Source organism: Temnothorax longispinosus, chromosome 7 (genome assembly GCF_030848805.1).
Source record: "Temnothorax longispinosus isolate EJ_2023e chromosome 7, Tlon_JGU_v1, whole genome shotgun sequence".
Taxonomy (NCBI): Eukaryota; Metazoa; Arthropoda; class Insecta; order Hymenoptera; family Formicidae; genus Temnothorax; species Temnothorax longispinosus.
In genome coordinates, this window is record NC_092364.1 from 2,492,307 (window position 1) to 2,512,964 (window position 20,658).

At 40.8% G+C, this 20,658-nt stretch overlaps 3 protein-coding genes across 8 annotated transcripts in view; 1 reads left to right on the top strand and 2 right to left on the bottom strand.

Annotated features, from left to right (window-relative positions):
* The window catches only part of LOC139816163 (sodium channel protein 60E), an 88,161-nt gene extending 79,929 nt beyond the window's left edge, over positions 1-8,232 (bottom strand). For all 3 annotated transcript variants that reach the window (XR_011732958.1, XR_011732959.1, XM_071783534.1), the window contains exon 1: positions 4,886-8,232. Coding sequence is in view for 1 of the 3 variants with exons in the window: in XM_071783534.1 (XP_071639635.1) it covers positions 4,886-6,286 (1,401 nt within the window). In the remaining 2 variants the exon portion in view is untranslated. The remainder of the gene's footprint in view (positions 1-4,885) is intronic.
* Positions 1-20,658, top strand: part of Pyd (zonula occludens-like protein polychaetoid) — a 90,567-nt gene that overhangs the window by 45,175 nt on the left and 24,734 nt on the right. For all 4 annotated transcript variants that reach the window (XM_071783539.1, XM_071783538.1, XM_071783541.1 and 1 more), the window contains one exon: positions 3,364-3,429. In XM_071783539.1, the coding sequence (XP_071639640.1) occupies positions 3,364-3,429 (66 nt within the window). The remainder of the gene's footprint in view (positions 1-3,363; positions 3,430-20,658) is intronic.
* Positions 10,873-20,036, bottom strand: LOC139816167 (trehalose transporter 1-like protein). The gene is made up of 3 exons (XM_071783546.1): positions 18,542-20,036; positions 15,304-16,180; positions 10,873-14,986 (listed from the first exon to the last, which is right to left on the bottom strand). The coding sequence occupies exons 1-3, from the start codon at positions 18,708-18,710 to the stop codon at positions 14,515-14,517; spliced, it is 1,518 nt and encodes a 505-aa protein (XP_071639647.1). The 5' UTR covers positions 18,711-20,036; the 3' UTR covers positions 10,873-14,514.

Here is a 20,658-nt window from a genome sequence, read left to right on the forward strand (position 1 = left end):
TTCTGATTAATGGAAAAGTTAATGTCTGATGTTTTGTAAGTTGCGGGAATAAATTTGTAAATGGATAATAAAATCTTTCTTGATTTTGAACAAATTCTATGTAGACTCTACTTTGACAGAAATTTTGAGATAATCGCGGGTAGTCACGCACAATTTAGCATTAAAAATTGAAAAATTTTGCTTTATATAAAAAGCTTATTACTTTCAAGATATTGTAAAACCAATTTTCTATATCTAGCACGATTAATTCGAACAATGACTTTGATAAAAATCGAGCGAGAAGCTATCGTCACTTCCGTATGCATATTTTTGTTTCAAAATTTTCGCAGTACTCCATTATTTTCCTTCCTGCCGAACGTGTTATATTTCGAGGATGTATCGGATTTGGCCGAGCTCTGTTTCAGGGTAGAATTATTTATCGCGCAATGAATCAAGAATAATTAAGTGAAAGTTAACCCAGCAGCGCGAAATTAGTAAAAATTCGTGGAAATTGTGTCGCAGGCACCGAATTGACGACGGTAGCAATAGATTTCCGATTTCTGATAAAACTCCGTAAGAAGTCCGTAAGAAATGGGTCAAAATAACTTTGAAAGGAAACAGAAAAGGAAACTACGTGACGTATCTTCATCAATGCCATTCAGCAATTTTCTTTAGTTGTTAGCTTGACCTAGCTAGAAGTCATATACCATTAGGTAAATTATAGATTTTTGTCGAGTTTCGAGTTAATTTTTTCTTCTTTTTATTGAAGGCCGCTTCGTCATTTCATCGCTTTATTGTTTTACACAAGCTTTTAACTCGCGACATTAAATGTCCAACTATACCTATAAGCACCAAAATAAAACTTTATTATAATATTATAATAAAGTCCATCTTAAATTAGTCGGAAGGTAAGCAAATTGTACAATTAATTTTATATACATAATTAATAACGATTAGCGTAGATAGAAATAAAAGTTTTCTAAATTGTCGTTTTTTTACTAAATAAAATTTAAATTAAAAAATTTTTATTTTTTAATCCGAAATTTATATCAGAAATCTTCGCGAATACCATGATAAACATATATAAATATTATAAGACGAGACCGACTACTTAATAATGTAGATTACATTTTCTTTCTGAAACACAGAGCTCTTGGATTTCATGACAGATAATAGCGAGGCGATATTCGGGTCGTTTCTTCCGTATACCTTTCTTGCCGAATTGTCAATTTGCGTATGTACACAGTAGACAGACGATGGAAATGTCGCGGATCAAGTATCGCGCACGTGATCCACCTACGATGCGCCTAAACTAGATATTGAAAGCTTGCGGCTTCACGAAGAATATCTCGGCATTCGGTGCGAGACAATTACATTAACAGTATCCTCATCTATATTTAGTTGGAAAAATGTTTGCCTCTCTTGGGGGGAGACGCACATAATCGAAACGTCCCGGAGGTTTTAGAAAGCGATTTATTTTATACCAACCCAAGTTACTTTCCCTCCTTTTAAGAGAAAGGATTTTGTGATCATTTTTCTCGGATAATTTGTGTAAATTTTCCTCCTTCATTATTTAACCCATTTTAAATGCGTCTCAGTCAATATCTGAAATATGCATTTGTCTCTCTCCAAAATACTCGATAATTTTTATATTCGTCCCAGAATCTATCGTTGCAAATATCGCAAATCGATGGAATAAATAATTAATTAAACTGCAATAATAATATGGAGACATTTCAATACACGTTTCAATTTCGGAATCGTTTTACAGACCTCAATAGCAGCACACAAAAATCAACATGCGACGTTATCTTTCCCACTATATGGAAATTATGAGGCGCGTTTTTGCGATCCGGTATACACAACGGTTGTATATATCATACAACGGAAAATGCTGACGAGAGTATCAACAGAATTACCGCAAACTAGTTTACCATACTCGTGTCATAGAGAAGCGGTCGGGGTGGAATCTGATAATGATGATGATACCGGCCGATCTGGAAAAAAAAAACCGTAGGATTTTCCTCGCCGCGGAGATCGCGACGCCAAAAAGCGCAATAACTCTTTAAGGGTAGCGAAGCGTTGCATCCGATAAATAATGCTTTTCCATTCTTGGAGAATGTTCTATTCTCTCGAACCCGCGCTTCGTGATATTAAAGATACATTAACTCGCCCGGTGAACCGGTAGTTTTTGCTCTGGTTGCGACGGGAATAGCGCGAAAGAAATATGACGCTCGCTTCTTTTCATTTTGAAAAAGCGAGCGTAAGAGGAGAGCAATAACAACTCGCCGGTCGTTCAAGAAAGATTCATTGCTCTCCCGTATAAAGAAACTAACGAGCTTACTGAGGCTTAAAAGGTCTTTCTTCTTGGTCACGCTGATGTCGGTATTGAACTGCAGGTACTCGAGCACTGTGGATAAACGGATACAAACCGTGTCCGTTACGATGATTTACGAGTGCAAAGTTTAATTGAAATTATGTTAACGTAATTCTTATATGTTACGATATTTTGTCGTCTGTTTGTAATCTTGAAAGAGAAATCTTCTAACAATTGTCTTCGTAATTAAATCTCCAGAGGAGTTATCTTTGTAGTACAAGAACATTTTATAATTTTATTTTACATCCAATAGCTTTATATATACAGAAAAAGAAAAATTGAAATATTATACACTGTATTAATTTCATTACGCGTCTCTCTTATCATTTTATTCAAGTAATAACTGTATTACTTTTAGAAAGGATTAGTTAACGTTGGAATTTAATGGAATGTATTTTGTATCTCTTGGAAAAAAAGGATTTTGGAGTAGTATTTTTTATAAAATTAACTCACACTATCAACGTCATATTTTTATAGAACAAAAATTGAAAGAATATTTACAGTACGTTTAGTGATATATATTCATACCCCATATATAAAGGGAATTTAACAAGATTAATGAAGTTTGAGGTTTTTCTTTCTGCCTGTGTTGACGCTGCTATTGACCCGCTACTTCAGCATCATAAATAAAATTCAGTACGCTCGTGCGCGTACACTCTATTACAAATTATGATCAGGCGTGTAATGGAAGTTGCATTAATACGATTTTTACGTTATTCCGATAGACAAATTGCAAAAGTTTCCTCTTGCCATATCACTACGAGAAAAATATAAAGGTTTGTTTATCTTTCTGCCGCGGTAATTTTCGCTTTGCTGAAAAATTCAAAGAATAAATCATAAAACTAATAGCCAGATCCTTTTTTTTTGTTCAATTGCCAAGCCAAATTCGTATTTATTAACCTTAAAACTATGAACTTGCAAATTGCATCCTCCATTTACAATAATACGGTAAATTCTGCGTGAAATGCGGGACTGTAATTTTCATCTAACAATTCTCTTTGTTTCAGATCGCTACAGGATTCCAGGATGACGCACAGGACGAAGGATCCTCGGATACAGACATTGCACGAGAGGTAAGTACCATTCTCTTTATGCGCATCCCTTTTTAGAGATTACGTGTTGTAAATGTTGTACAATACACGCTTTATCTTCGTGATTGTTTAATCGAGCTTGATCAAAAGATTAAGATGTTATCGAAGGTGCGAACATTGCATACCGACATATTAAGCGAGCATTACCGACAATTAAGTTCACATTTCACGTCTGATAGCTCAATAACGTGAGGCGTTCTCACCGACTGGCGCCCAGCGCGAAAGGTCTGAATATAAAATACTTCGAGAGCTCTGGAGAGTCGTTCGATAAAATTCCGAATATTTTGCGAAATATGTAGATTCAAAGTTTTTTTTTCCTCAATGAATGTGAGTCTCGCCAATAGCGAAGGGAAACTGAAAGAGGGAGTAATTAAAGGAATCCGACGTGTTGTGACCCACATAATCTCCCGACAGATCCAACAGGGGTTCCTTACTTGAGAACAGGTCACGAATAGTCGCGGTCGATCGATTTTTAATATATAAATAGATGTGCAGCGCACGGACACACGCGCGCGAATTCGCTTAATCTTTTCCGTTGCCCTCCTCGCGCCGAACCTTCTCGCTTCTCTTCCTTGTTTTCTCTCACTTCATATCTCCTCCTGGTGAGATCCCCCCCATCTCTCTCTCTTTCTCATCGCCACTTTACTCTTTCAGTACCGCCGACCTCTCGCACCATCCACCCTCTTGTCTCTCTCGCAATTCTTTCCTCCACCTCTGTTTTAAGTCCCTTTCGTCTGCTCCGCGCACACACGTACATTTCTCCTTCCTCCCTAACCCGGCAGATTCTCTTTTCTTCTTTCGTATTTCTTTTTCGTATTTCTTTTTTACTGTCATGCACCTACCGTTTTCCCGCCACCTTTGTTTCACTCGCTTTACGGTCGAAGAAATTTATTTACAGAAACGAAAGTCGCGCACGTTCGCCTGATATTTGCTCTCGGGCTCCTGGCAACACTCGGCGATATAAACTGGAAATACGCGATGGTTGAAATTGCATCGCGCGGCGTCGTGTTATAACGATCCTCGCTCGCGTGGTCCTTTAACATTTCCGAGGCTTTGTGAATTTAAGATATGACTATGATAAGTTGGCAGCTATTATACCTAACTGAAATCGCGCTCTGGTTTCGCTGAAGCTCAATATGTAAAATTTCTTTTATAGTTTAAAGAAATTAACACTGAATAACTCTCACAAGGGACATGTTACAACTAAACTAATTTAATTTTTTTTAAATATGTTAAGCATAAAAATTTAAGAAAAAAAAACATTTTAAAAAGAATCAAATCGGTTCCAGGCAGTTGTAACGGTCCTCTGTCAATCTATATTGCAAATATATTAGACGATTTAAAAAGTAAACTATTATCTGTAGATAATTTCATTCGACGATGAGTTAAAGATGAAGAAATAAAGATGGAATATATATCCACGAGATTGCAAACTCACCTCGTCGTAGATGAAATTGTCGATCTCTTCCAATGGCCTGCCATAGAGATCGTTCGGGAACGGTTCGAATTTGTTTGGCAGGCGCGCGCCATCCTCCACCGACATCTTTCTCTTCGGTTGAAAACCATATTCGCGCACTAATTGCACACTCTTGTTCTCCAATCTGCTTTCCTTCGTAAACGGCTTGACCGTTTGCTTGCCGCCCTTGCTGCCGGGGGTTCTCGCACCGGACGACCTGCCCTCGAGCTTGGATTCTCTGGTGTCGGGAACGTCGCCCGACGCGGCCTGCGGCGTCACGACGTCCGCCTGAATCTCCGCGCTTCCGGAATCGCCGGTGCCGGAATCGGCGGAGGTACCGGCGGTTCCGGCCAACGGTGGCCGCAGTCTCGTGCTGTCCTGCGTTCTGGAACCAACTCTCTTCATCGGCGGGGATTCGCTCTTCTTGGACTCCGGTGAGGTCAGCTTTTCCGTCCCCGACGGACTCGTGACTCCATCCGCCTTGTCGACGTCGACGTCAGCGCGCGAATCCGACGATTTAGCAACCGCTTGCGGATACTCCTTGCTCTCTTCCGACAACGGCGAGCTCGGACGTTCGTACGGCGACGAACTTGGACGTTCTTCGTCATCGACTTGGTAGACTCTCGTCGCAGTCTTGGGACAAATCTTCGATGGCCGCGTACTCGGTTCCTCGTACTCGGTATACTTAGGCGGACTTAGACCCGAGTACGGTGGCGGCGATTGCCCCTGGTCCCCGCTGGGTCCCGTCGACGAAGAGATGCGGGGCGAGGGTGCTTCGGGGCGTCTCGGAACTTCCCCGAAACGGCGCGGCCCAGCCGCTACCCTGGAATCCTCGCCGGCAATCCGCACGTCGACGGAACTTCCTCTGGGCGATGCACTTACGCTAGTTCGTACGAACGATTCTCTCGAGCCGGCAGGAAACTCGGAGGACCCACGGGCAGACGACCTCTCCGGCGAAGCCTGCACAGGACGATCCTCCGGTCGCCTCGACCAACCTCTTTCCATCGGGAGCGAGCCATGATGTTCCCTCCGTGCTAAATCCGATAATCCGGCAGATTCTCGATATCTGCCTGCGACGCCGGATCTTCTGAATGGCTGGGGTGTTCTGGAAGTCGCTCCTCTGAGGTAATCGTCCGAGTCCCTGCTGCTTCCCGGAATATCGAGGCTCCTCTGACTACCGCCGTCTCTCGGTCGGTCGTTCGGATTCCCGGTGGGCCCGTAAATTCCCTCCTTGGCCAACTCATCCAACTCCTCTCTGCTCAAGTTCTTCACGTAGAGCCCGGCCACCCGGGGTCGGTTCGTGAAGCCATTGTCCTCCGAACCGCTGCTCGGAGGGCTGGGAGGACTTTTATACCCCTCGCTCCCGCCCCGCCGAGATGTCATTGGGACCTTTGCTCGATCATCCCTTTCGATCCTGTACCACTTTCGTCGGCCTCATGCTATCGCTAGATCGCCTTCGGTGCTCTATTGCTGCCGATCGATATCCACCACGCTGTTATTGATCGACCAACCAGCAGGATTTTGAAATGTTACGGATTACGCGATATATCGTGCCAACCAACGCTTCCGGGCTGCCGATTTGTCTTTACTTATCTCGTCGATTTGTACGACGCTTCGATCACTGCGATTGCATCTGGGCTATTTCGGAGCGCTGGCTCAACTTCTGCCGCAACGCCAACGAAAGCTCGCGTGAGACATCTTTTTCAAACTGTACTTCACGTTCGATTACACCTTCGTCAATTAACACTCGTGAAATATTTTTTTGAATACAGAAATCGTGTTTTTTTTTCAAACGTGTAGAATCACGTGAGCCGCAAGATCGGAAGTTCACAATATAAAAGATAGCAACTTCGTAGATTCATATATCGATGCACTGTGCTGCAAAACTCCACACTACGCGATGGTTTATTTTTCCGGTATCTTAGCTCAGAGGGTGACTTGCTAAGATTACAGATAAGTAAGCAATATCCGATACATTTATTATTGACGACCAATAGCGGGGGAACGCCGGAGAGCGTGTGATGGATGACGGCGGGGACTTCTTGACCTGCTCGCAACCTGCTGTTTCCCGCACTTTGAAGTTTCTAGTGATCCCGCTTGAGAACAACGATGCGTGTCATTGCGTGTCTTGACAGATCACGACGATAAAGCGCGTGCAAGGCACGGATTCGACGGTGTCTTTCGAGCCTCTCGAAATCACAGAGAAGGTTCGATCGGATCAGCCCCCTCAAGTTATACCGTCGCTCAACGAGCCTCTACCCTCGCCGCATCGTCGAAAGCGGTTTACACATACTCGCGTGGTATACTCCTCGTGTCGTGTCGCGACTTTAAGAGGTCAAGGAGTCCGTGCCTGCACATAGCTCACTCCGAATGTCGACGGCTGCCGAGTGTCATGGTACTACCTGCTATAAGCGATCGACCAGCCCGCGGAGCTCTCCGAGCCGTTTCGCCGACAGTCCGGGTGAATTTAATCGTAAATATATGCGTGTGGTAGCGAGTGAAAGTCGACCACGTGAGCCCTCGCGACTCGCGCCGTCATCGATCATCAACTACGTCACTGTGGCACGTAAACCGTCATGTAAATCGTATATTGCAGCGTGTCGTGTGTCGTGCGGGGACGAGAGCGTCCTGCGAATCGATCGCGGTCCCTCGATCGATGGCTTGATCAACAGTTCGGAAGCGCGGAAACGCGTCCCTGATGGGTTCTTATTCCTGGTCGTTCGCGGGCTCTCGTTTTTACTTCCGTTTCGCGCGAGGGTGAAATTTGAATACGAGTGCACGTCGGAAACACACGAGACGTCGTCGTCTGGCCAGTCGATCACCCCGATCCTCTCAACGTTCGTTCGCGTACCGGCGGGATCGCGCGAGGAGGACCCCGAGGGCAAACGGTCGGCGACTAAGCGGCCAGGACGCGATTAGTTAAGCTGTTCGTGTACACCGGCCGAACTGGGAGGGAAGGCGCGTCCGCCCACACACAATCGCGCTCTCGCAGAACAGCGTGGTCGGCTCGTATCAGCGTACCACTATCATCACCAGCACCCACCACCACGAGGCGTCGGGAACGGCGGCGAGACCAAACGCGGTCGACTCCGCGGTATCCCCCACGGTCAGCACTCACTCGTCACTCGTCATCCGGCGAGGTACGGCGGTCGTCGCGACGCGAATGATAACGGCCGGGCGAGGGGTACACATCGACGGTGAAGACGCGAAGAGAAAAGCCGGAAGCGAGAAAGAGGGACAGTCCGCGGTGAAGAGAGAAGACGTTCGAGAGAAGAGGGAAGGATCGAGCGAGAGAAAGATAGAAGGACAGAGATAGGGGGAAAGAAAGAAAGAGAAAAGAGAGAGAGAAAAAGAGAGAGAGAGCCGTGGTGCACCCTCGTCGTATAGTCCGGTAAATTCTGCTCGAGCGGGGGTGCAAAATCACGGGCGTCTCTTCCGAGAGCTGTGGCGGCACTGTCGGCACCGAACCCCCATCGGTACCGTGCGCGCGCGCGCGTATCGAACCACCCCGAGCCGGAGAACCCCGCCGGCCGCACGGAATCTTCGTCGACGTAGCCCCGCGTACGTATACGTATACAGGTAAACGCCGGGGCCTCGAGGCACATACACGCGCGAGAACGCGGTGAGAGAACGAGGGCGGGGGAAGGGGGTGGCAAGGGACGGTCGCGGAAATGGTGATGGTGTTAGTGGTCGCTACTGCTGGTGCTGGTGCTGGTGCTGGTGTGGTGGTGACGGCGGCGATGGTCGTGGGGGGTACCGCGTACCTGCACCTGCACGAACACCCACTGCTGCCGCTGACGCTAACCCCCACCCCGTGGATTCACAACGAGCGCAGCCAACCCCCCTGCAAGTGGTGGCGGTGACGGTGGTGGCGGTCGGCGGTGGTGGAGGTCGTCGTGGCGAGTGGCGAGCAGGATACGGCAAACAGGCGGACCGACCGGGCGAACGGTACCCCCGTTTCGCAGGACACGCGCTGTAATTAATCCGCGCCAATCGACACCAGATTCCGCCGGATGCGAGAGCAGCGGGTTAATGCGCGAAAACGGTGAAAACGGCACTCTCTTCTGCCGCGGGCAATATATAATTCTCGTCCTTATACGCGATTATCATTCTTACGGGTATAACGCAGGGATTTCGTGATAACGACGAACGCTATCGAGCGGCGAACGCTATCGGGCATAACGGATTTTCCGTGAGCGAAATCGGTAGAATCAACGATTTAGCTGGCGGCTGTGGTGATCGGCTTGCGGGCGATTAAGTTTAAGCGGCCCTCTTATCACGAATCGTATACCAAGCAAATCGTGACATGGATTCTTCGCGGCGTAACATGATAATGTTATCAAGATTTTCGAGTAAATTTCTTCTTATAAATTATGAAAGCCGCGGTACTTTGAACTAAAAGTTCGTCGCCTCAACTTTCTCGTGGTATAAATTTAAGCAGGATTCTTATTATACACACCGATAATGAAGATAAGAGAAACTTTTTATTGTGCAACGTCGTCGATTTCTTATCTAACGCAATGTATAATATAAGGGTCGAGCATCAAGGTGAAAATTTCGGCATAAAGACTTTTACTTACGGCAATCTAAGTAGTTACAAATCTTATTATAAGCTGTGCACCGAGAAAATCAGAGAACGTTTACTTTTTCAACTTTACATAATAGCCGTAATAAAACCTCAGATAAGTGGGATTTAGTAACCATGATTAATTTAAGTGACGTTGTTACGTCGACATTATTACGATTTTATCTCGACGGAAAGTTGAATAGGAGTATAATTAAATAAAGTACGTCAGTACATTAGTGAAGCGTATATCATTATGCCGCAATATAAAAGCATCGTCAATGTAACGGACTTTTATGGAATCTGTTACATTGTAAAACGTAAAAACTCTAGAAATAGAGATGCGAAACTTAATAAATTGTAGAAAAAAAATCCTTAGCAGAAACTCAAGCAGACACATGATTATCAAATTAGTAAATAAAATTAAATGTTCGAAGATCTTTATTAATTAAGCTTTTGGAAGGCGTTACTAATTAACGTTAATGCTCGGTGTGTGTTGTTATAATTATTTCAAATTTAATGAAAATTATAGGATTGTAAGGAGATGAACTCATGTTCAAGTTTTTTTGAAAATATATTTTCTCTATCAATATCCATATTTTAACGGCGACCCAATAATCGATGTTAAAAGTATCAAGTACCCCTAATTTGTTATGATTAATCAAGATGAAGAATACAGACGATCTCTAGGTTTTCTTTTCCCCTTTTGGGAACTATATTTTTCTCTTTTATTAAATGATTATCCTTCCCTTGAATTAAAACGGAGATAATCGGTCCGCGGAGTATAAATCCGACGGCTAAAGTGACATTAATAGGTGAAGTATGACCTATGCAGGGAGAATCTTAAGCGCGCCGATAATATATGAGACGTTATTTTGCACTGGCCTCCACCTGGTCTCTCAAGCTAAACGTGATTTTCCCATCTAGTCGGATTTCCGTTGTCCAACGATATATAATTCAGGGCGGAAAATCCATGTCGCATATTTCATTATTGCGATATTAGCGATGCTTCTCGTTTCGCCGTTTACCTCTCGGACAATATTGCGATTTGGAAACCGCGCTCGATCTCAAAGGTAACGTGTGTGTGGTAACGATGATTAATTATGCAGATGAGTGAAACGTGGTACCCTCTTTGTACGGCGTGGCTAATAACGTTTCTGATTCGCGAACGTATATGGATTTCGATATACGTTTCTCTCAGACTTACGCTACGCGAATTTCAATACTTATTGGATACTACATTACTCTCGGAAAGTATCTCAATGTACATTCCCACGAGTATAAGGTGAAGGTATTTTCGTTGCGCGAGAGTAATCTTGTTATAAGTTTCTCATCCAGCTTGAGGGCCAAGATGATTGAAATTGGGTTGGATAAATGCAATAAATTCTGGATATGATTCTCACAATGAAATTTATTGACTAGTTTATTCAATTGTCAAACTGTTTAGAATAATTAACAGATAGTCGTTAAAGGATTCGCAATTACTGTGACGTTGAAATATCATCTAGTTTTCTATTTCTTACATAAAAATAGCGTAATACACCGCCGAAGTTAGGTGACGCATAACAAGGAAGTAATTCGCAATTATTACGAACTCTCGCAATCAAATGCAGCTGCTGCGCTGCAAGCAATTAGTGCGCGATCATTTTCATGGTATGTCATATCCATTTGTGTATATAATTTCTCTGTGAATGTTCCAATTCTCATCAAAGATATCTCGAAATATCAATTTGTCTTTGCTTTAATTTGCAGAAAAGTAATTTACCATTTTTATAGCATAACCTCGTGTAAAATTAGAATCTTTGCGATATTCAAAATTCAAATATACTTTTTATTATTTTTTAGTCGGGGGGGAGAAGGGGATCGTCGAGATGTAGATCAAAGAAAATCTCAGCTTCCTCTTGATACTAGAAGATTATATATAACAGCTGCGTCTGAACATACATCTTGATACATGGTTCCTACAAAACCTTGTCCCACGGCATGATGCTTCGTAATATTTCTTGTAAGATAAGCTACTGATGTAAGATAAGCCACGATGCATGCATCGCCTTTGTATGTGTGATCAGCATTGTTTACGGTTTTCCATTCGTGTGGCATGTAGTTGCAACCGCGCTGAATTGTGAAATATATCTTGTCCTTGATTTAGTATTCAAAGGGATTTAGCTCGAGGACAAAACGCTATCCCGTGTTTATGAACATAGAATAGCAGACCACTTTCGTGGATTAATCGCGACGTAAATATTACATATTTCTATTTTATTCCGTTAACTTATAACGGATCAATCTTATAACGAATCAATCAGTATAACATATAGATTGATTTTATAAAATATTTACACATGACTTTATAGATGCATCGCGCAATGATCATAAGTAGAATTTTTACAAGCGTGAAAGTATTGAAGTTCTACTGAACCAAAAGTTGTTAATAATGTAAGAAATCTATATTACATGTATTTTATAGAAACGAGAGATATATACCTCGAAAAATATATTTTATACAGTTCGCTGATTTTCAAGGAAAGAAAGAACCATTCGAAATATTCTTTACGTAAATCAGAACGTTCCTTAGAAAATTATAGGTATATAAAAGAGCTTTGACAAATCACGCGTACCCTTTTCTCAATAAATATATTCTGAAATGATTGAAGGATTTTTATAACAACAATAAAGAGCATTGTCATTAAACGCATGGAGAGACGGATGTGCCGGATATTGCTTTCCACATCCATTCTTACGTGTCCAACCATCCTTACAGCGTGTGATTACAACTTCTCTTTCATCCACCTCTCGCGTGTCCTCCCGCACCATAATAGTCTTGAGAGACAGCGGAAAGGGACGACGAAACTCCACAATGTGGAACGTCATCAGCGGGACTTATGAAGGATAAGTTGTTCAAACCCCCGGAAACCGAGTCCTACTTAGGATTTATAGCACCGCGAACTTCTCATCTCCCGGCAAGTGCTGATGCCTGCTCATTTATTTATGACTTCATGAGGGATTCCGTATATTCTTTTCAACAGAAGCGTGGCGGCTATTAATCTTACGTATATAATGCACAGAATTATTAACGTCATCTTTTTTTTATTGATTATTGCGCGAAAATATACATGCCTATGATTGATAATAGGAGTATTTAATGAGATAATATAAATTCCTTGTTGAAAAACAGTATTCTCTATAAAGATTTTTATCTGCATGTCTCTTTCTCTAGTCTTTGAAGTTTGAATATTAAACATCTTGATAACGGAGCTTCCAAGTCGAGATTCTGTTAAAATAGAGTCTGAAATTCGAAGCGTCGAAGTCAGAATTCTGTGTTAAAATAAAAATAGGGTTTTATTTAAGCAGGATTTTAATGTGCAACGATATTTAATTAACAAAAATTAAGAAGTTGTAAGAGGAATATTGCGTGACGAAATTTCGTTAAGAAAATATTCACTTTTGATCTGATTAAGAAGTCCGTAAATGTTTCATGTGCGATTTTTTAATGCGCTGCATAGATTTTAAAAAGATTATGATTTGCTTCGTTTCACGATCACCCGCGTAATAACGGGAATATGCAAATACAGAAACGAGGATTTGCATCAAGTAAGGCGATGTAATCGCGTTAAAACCGAGTACAAAGCATGTGCTATTGCGAAAAGTACCTCGCAAACGGCACTTCACTATTGTAAGTACGTCCGATACACGCGGAGAATAAGGCTTCTTTAGCCTCATCATATATATACCAACTTGATCCCTAACTCGAATCAAACTCTCCATTGTAATCTCCCCATTGTGAAACTTAGCGTAATATCTCTGCCGGTGACCGAATTGCCTTATCAGTTGAAAATTACGCGATATTACGCGGCATATATGCGTGTTCTACCGTTGCAACAAGTAGTGACCGCAGAAGACAAGTGGATTTAATAAAAATTGATAAGAATTTATTTGGCGACGTTAATGTCTCGGGAATTCTTTTTACAATTACATATCAGATAAATAAAGAAATGCCAGTTCATAAATTAATTTAAAAAAAAAAGTCAGAAAAGGGTTAAAAAGGGCATCATCTTACTTGATGCAAAACCTCAATTCTCAATCAAATATTTGTATTTTATTATAGTGATCGTGAAACGAATCATAATCTTTTTAAAATTTATGCAGCGTGTTGAAAAATTGCATATGCAAACGTCGGAATAGTTGAGCGCTTTTAAAATAAGTTACAGAGCTAAACATATATAAAAGTTTAGTTAGATTAAAATTTGCATATAAAGTAACATAAATGCCTAATAAAATCAAGCAATAACGTTCTGCAGCATTACCCCTTTGAGTTCCAAGAGATGCAAGTATTTGTTCATTTCTGTTACCGTGACTCGATAAGAAAGATAAGTGCTGTTGAGAGCATCACGAAAAAGGTTTTTCGCATTATCATTTGTTGCATTATTATTTAGCAACATTAGCTAGAAGGTAGAAAACAATTGCAATATTGTTCTGTGCGTAGTTTGCGATTAGCGCGTGAAGAAATATGTTTCTATTTCCATCTCTACTTCTCATGTCAGCACACTTATATTTCTCGTGATAAACGTGTAGCGCGTGACATCCAGTGGATGGAATTCACTTTAACTCGGACATTGGTTTGTCGATAACATCGTTTGCAACACAAAATTTTGTTAATTCAATGAAGAAACATAACATTATTATCTTGCGTATAAAACACAAAATATTTTTCAAAACAACAAGATTATTCAACATATAAAAGAAATGTAACGTCTATATATAGGTGGTATTTACAACACTTGAAAGTCGTTCATCATACAATAATTGCGCAGAAAAGATAAGGAACTCTGCAAATTGGGTCAGTTACGATAAATACGTTCTTGTAAAAAAGAAAAAATAAAGTGTAAGACACGTGTATGTGTGTGTCTCTTTCTCTCTCTCTCTCTCTCTCTCTGTCTTTCTCTCCCCCATCAGCCATCAGGACTTTAGCGTTTCGACCTCCAGCGACCATTCCTTAATCTCAGCACTGCAAAAGTGCGACAAGGTGATCGCAGGATAGCCGGTAGTTTCAGACCGGTTCGACCTGACACTCCGTTTTCGACTTTTGCCTTCGTTTGAGCTTGCTCTGTATCTCCTGCAACGTCTTGCCCTTCGTCTCCGGCACTACGAAGTACGCGAAGAACACGGATACGGCGGTGAAGCACGAGAACGTCCAGAAGGTCGCGGCCTGGCCCATCCTGTCCTCCATGGTCGGGAACAGCTTGGTGACGGCGAACACCAAGCACCAGTGCACCACGATAGACAGGCTGCTGGCAACACCCTTGGTTTCCGGCGGAAATATCTCGCTTATTACCGTGAACGGCACGGATCCGTAACCAATTGAGAAGACAACGTTGAAGAGAGCGAGGCTGGTCAGCGGCAGCCAGCCGAAGCTGCTCACGTCACTTCCTTCATCCTTGAGCTTGAAATAGTAACCCAGGACGCTCAGACAAAGGGTCATCATCGTGCCGGATATTACCAGGAGCGGCTTTCGGCCGAATCTGAAGAAAGTAGAGACGGGATCGATTGTACTGTTCGTATGGCTACTACATTAATTCCAAGATATTTGAAGAAATTTAATTAATTGTTTTCGTTTGTTCTTTAAAAATCGAAGTTTATGAAATCGAATAAATTGAACAAAATTAACTCGCCACTCTAATATAATAAAAAGAAAAGAAGAAACTTAGGATAATCGCCGAACATTCTATTATAACTCTAATGGCTGCTACATTAACTTCAAGAAATCTGAAGAAGTTCTATTCATGAGAATTCTACATCAATTCGCGAGAGATATATCTGAGATTTATCACGCGCTAACCTGTCAATTACGATAGCGACGAAAATCGTCATTACGACTTCGGTGAATCCGATGACGATGGTCGCCAGGAAGGGATCGATTGTACTGTTCGCCGCCTGAAAGATGCTGACCGTGTAGAATAGAATCGCGTCTACGCCGGACAATTGTTGAAAGAACATGAGTCCTATGCAGGTGACAGCGGCTCTACGTCCAGCTTTAGTCCCGGCGAGGTCTTTGAGGCCGCCCGATGCGTTCGCCATTCTGTCAACGTCATCCTGGAGAACGGCTATCTCCCCCGGGACGTCATAATGCGATCCCCGTAAAATTGTCAGCACCTTGGCGGCCTGGATCTTACGACCCTTCTGTACCAGCCACAACGGCGACTCCGGCATAAAGGGCACGCCCAGGACGAAGGGCACCAGGATGGCGCAGCAGGCGATGTTGAAGGCCACGTAGGAGCAGTATGCGCCCGCCACATATGAGAACATGATCCCCGAGGAGAAGAGCAGAGGGAAGAAGGCGCCCAGGGCGCCGCGAATCGATGCCTGGGCGATTTCGCCGACGTAGACCGGTACGAGGACGCAAGCCGCTCCGGCGCCGATTCCGCCGATGAACCGAGCGACATATATACTGACGATGTTCCCGGCCGTGAGCAAGGTGAGCCAGCACGTGGTGAACGGCACAGCCGTCAAGAGGATGGCCCATTTCCGACCGATTCGATCGGCGATCTTGCCGGCCGGTACCGCGCCCACAATGGCACCCAGCGCCAGCAAGGATGTTATCCACGAGATCTGATCCTCGGACAGTTCCGGAAGGAAGGATTCCGCCGATGTGAGATACGGCAGGATCGGTGACGTCCAACCGAGCGTTATGCCGGCCTGCATACCGCCCAGCGCAGCTGGAAACGAACAGCACACACTCATCGTCAGAAGAAATATTTTTTTAATTTAAAAGAATTGTTGCTCGAAGTATGCGAGATTTTGCCGCATTAAAAGGGAGATGATGTCGAGAATGATTGAAAATTATTCAATATCTCTAAACAATGCTCTAAAAAACATTATTTTGCTTATTTATTTTATTAAATTGACAGATCTATGATCTATGCTTTATTCGTTAAAACGAAATATCGAATACATGCTGAATAATTTTGTCAACTGAAAAAAATATATTTTGTACGTTATCTAGTAATAGTATGTCTGTGTAGACAAAAGAATTAAGTTTTATCGCAAGGCTTTCGTCATTCATTATCTACAATGCAACAAAGTCTACAAAAATAAGATGACCACTTGAGGATCACGCACACACACACACAAAGTTTCTCGTGATAAATGTTGTAGACATAGATAAGTCGCTGATTTAGTCATATAGGTATAGGTATAGTCATACTGAAGAAGTCGATCACTTTAGATGATATCGATATCGTACCCCACGAGACAACCTGTCGGCTATAATACGTTACACATGTGTATTATGCAACATGAGAGACATAGTACATTGATCTTGGTTAAACGCGATCAAGTTTCTTCTGATATTTATACATGAGAAGAAGCTAAAATTTATATTCTTCACATAATTTCTTACTTTATAGCATGCATAAAAAATACATCAGTGAAATTTCGTTATACTTTATTTTATAAAGTGATTTTAATTTAATTTAATTTTTATCACGTTTTTCTTAATTTCATCGAATACAGTGATACGTATAATTTAGTTCCGAAAAAATTTGAGAGACGCGAAATTTATATCTAGATGTGTATGTTCCGAAAATTTTGCAGTTAAATATTAAAAAAATGTTTCCGCTTAGCGGTAGCATAAAATATTTATTGCATGAGACAAAGATTAATAAGTCAAAACACGCGACACTGTGATACTTCTATGAATCTCCGATAATAAGATTATGATATTATTGTAACAACATTTATTATATATTATACGAGTTTTTAAATATTTCTTTAACACGACAGAATGCGCAACTTATAAAAATAACAATTAATTACAGAAGATGCCATTTTTGGTTGGGCTGGATTTTGGTAACTTAATAATAATATTTCTTTATGAATTTTGTAACTCGGTTTTTTTAACTCACAATCAGTAAACTGCGCGCCCATTATTTGTCAGTTCGCAATAAATTCTTTACAGTGATTTAAAAATAGAATGCTTATTAACATCAAAAGTTAAATCAATTAAATCGATTTAAGAATGTGGATTTACTGTTTCAACAAAAAATTGTGTTTTAAGACCGACAAATAATTGGCGCGCAGTTATTATTTATTTGTGAGTAAAAAATGTATTTACTTGTGAGTGGAAAAAATATACAAAATTCCCACAGAAATATTATTATTAAGCTACCAAAATACAGCCCACCTGAAAATGGCATCTTCTCTTATTTGTAAGATTTATATCGATTCTGTGTGTGTTTCACTTGTTATTGTTTATAATCTTGTCAAATTGACTCGGAACCACTTAAAATTATTGTGTGAGGAGGTTCCTGATAAGAAAACGTTATCTTATATGTAATACAGTGTACTGATTCTTTGATCACAATATAATATCCAATTATTAATATTGGATGCATTAAAATTACATTTTATACATATAATAAAGAAGTAAAGCAAGCTGTGCTCAGTTTTGAAATTAAAGAATTGGACAGACATTATGATATTTAGTCCAAAGTTATAACGCGAATCATAAAGCGGAGAAAAACGTTATCTCCAATCAAATTAAGTTCCGCATATATTCCGTGATAAAAAATTTAATGATAATATTTATACACTGTTGACAAGATAAAGCACCAATTTCTCAGATCTTGCGCAATTTTTATTTCAGGAAGGACATCGAGTTCCAGTAATTGATTTTCGCGCACATGATTAATCTCTTTTAATAAAGCCCTAATTTGATGGCTAGAAATGAACTTTATTACGAGTATAATGGAGTATAATCCATATTACTTATAAAAAGGTAGAGTTACCTTTCCATTCTTTAGCACAGACAGCTTTATCATCATTATGCTCATAATAGAGTTCATGTCCATAATTCACGCTATTTAACTCAAGCTTTACTTGTCACAGTTCATCTCCTTTAATTTAAGACATATGAAGGAGTGGTCGGACCTATATTAGAACATTTTATAAACGTGATCTTGAATATATTAGTCGAAAGGCCCTGAATTATGTTAGCGGAGTGTTAGAAATACGTGCCGATATCCAAAAGTTAAGGATGTTTTATGTGCAAAAACGAATTCACCTTTTTTTATACTCACCGCACAAAGTGACTAGAAACTGAAAGCGCTTTTTTCCTTTGCTGAAAGAGCCGGGATTATTCGACACTTGTAACACATAGTGCTGTTTTTCTTTATCCGGTAAGGTAACAAAGAGTTTCGACGTCGCGTCATTATTGACGTGTGCCGTCATGGTGGTGCTCATTGTCATTGTGGTACGATTTGAGGGATCGATTTGGAAGATAAAGAGGAAAGGAAAGATTCTCGTCGCGGAGGAATCACTAACTCGTATTTATCACGAACAAGGGTGCTAGTAAACTACGAAGTAAATCAAACGCAAAAAGATGCGTCTCACACTACGCCACGCCGCGTTCTTTAGCCTGCTCGTTATACCGATGCGTGTTATATATCGCGCCGATTTTTTTTATCTCGAACGAACGCTTATCATTGTACCCAGAAAAGTGTCTGATACCATCCGCGTGTCATTGGTACCACCTGTGACTGCGTTTTAAAGATTTCGCTTTATCTGTCGCGTGAAAGATGCCCGCTTAATGTTAGTACTACTTATGACTCATAAGATCGGGCTCAAGGATGCGAAATTGTGAGATAAATCGCAAAGGATGCTTTCTTAATTGAATCCGGTGTTAAGCTTTGTTTCTCTTGCAGTCTTTGTGTGTACGGCATTTAAACGTATTTATTCTAGTAAACATATTTATTTTAAGCAGCAGTTATCTTTTGTATGAATTTTATGGCTCCGTTGTTCAGCTTCGGAGTAATAATGGAAAAAAACTTTTATTTTACATTCCAGAATTATACATATTTTTATGATTTATTATTGTCATTTTTATATTTTTTCGAAAGTGTTCGTTTTTTGTTTGAATGTATATATATTAGGTTGTCTTCAAATTAGTAATATAGTTGAAAAGAGCGGTTCCTAATGAAAAAATTAATCGAAAGTAAAGTAAAAGAATTAGTAAAAGAATTTTACGCTATCAGAATTATTTCAAGTTAAAAATATATTCCTGTTTAACTTAAATCGCTTTGAGACTTGGGAAAATGTTTGCGCGCGGGGATAGAAGTGAAATTAGAGACATTCCTTACCCGCGAGAGGTCAAAAGAGAAACATGTGAGTGAAAAACAAATCTCACTTGTCTAGAAAGTCACTGTTCAAGAGTTTAAAGAGCTCTTTTGTTTCTTTCGAGTTTTCGTTTTCGTTAAATTAGAGTATGAAGTTTACGAGAGGGGATATTTCACGTTCCTCGTATTATATTAAATTTTGTTTGTCCGCCGTTATATATTTGGTTCGTAGAATTTTTTATCTCTATATTCGTAAATGTCGGACTGACACACGCGAAGTGTATTTGTTATCTTGCATATTTAGCGACAAACGAATACATGTTACACGCGCGAAGCAATAAATAAGCCGAAAGCTAAATATGGAGACGCAGACATTTAGGAATCGCGACAGTCCGCTTTCGCAAAACAAAGCTTTGCTAAAGAAAACGAAGATGTATGTACATTATTCTTGCGAGTATTGTCAGTATTGATCGTGTTTTAACTAAAATACATACTCTGTTTGGCGTTTTATCTTAACACAAAAAAAGTTCAGCAATATTTATGCTTTAATATTAACTTTAGCATTATACATTATTTATATATTCATAAAATGCCTTTTTTTTAAGCTTTACCAAATTAGTAGTAAAAGAGAATACGAATGTTATTTGCAAGAAGATAATCTACACTAGATAATAAAAAATTGCGTTTATTACTGCAATAATATACTTTATCCAACAAAATTCATTGACGTAATTTTTTATCTCATTTATCAGCTTCATAATCAAGTTTTATTGTACATGTATTTCCGCAGTTCTTTTTTTATCATATTACCGTGTTGCAAGGTAGAGTAAAAGTGCTTAGTGCGAAGGAAAATTCACAAGGTAAGCGTAAAGGTGTACGCAACAAGAATAAGTCTCTCTATGTGTTGTGCCAATGTATGTAATAACAAATGTGTCGATATATACTTCTGATGGGCGTTGTCGGCGATGAGATATCGCATCATTATCTCATTACATTATAGACGGTCCATATTTGTCGCCATTGACGCACAGACTGGCGGTATGCAAATGATGCAATAGCGTACTTACATCTCGCGCGTTAAA

Coding starts and splice junctions, on each gene's coding strand:
- LOC139816167 (XM_071783546.1), bottom strand. CDS start 18,710: ATGACAATGAGCACCACCATGACGGCACACGTCAATAATGACGCGACG. Junction 16,181..18,541: donor GTTTCTAGTCACTTTGTGCG/GTGAGTATAAAA, acceptor GTTCGTTTCCAG/CTGCGCTGGGCGGTATGCAG. Junction 14,987..15,303: donor GTCGCTATCGTAATTGACAG/GTTAGCGCGTGA, acceptor TACTTTCTTCAG/ATTCGGCCGAAAGCCGCTCC.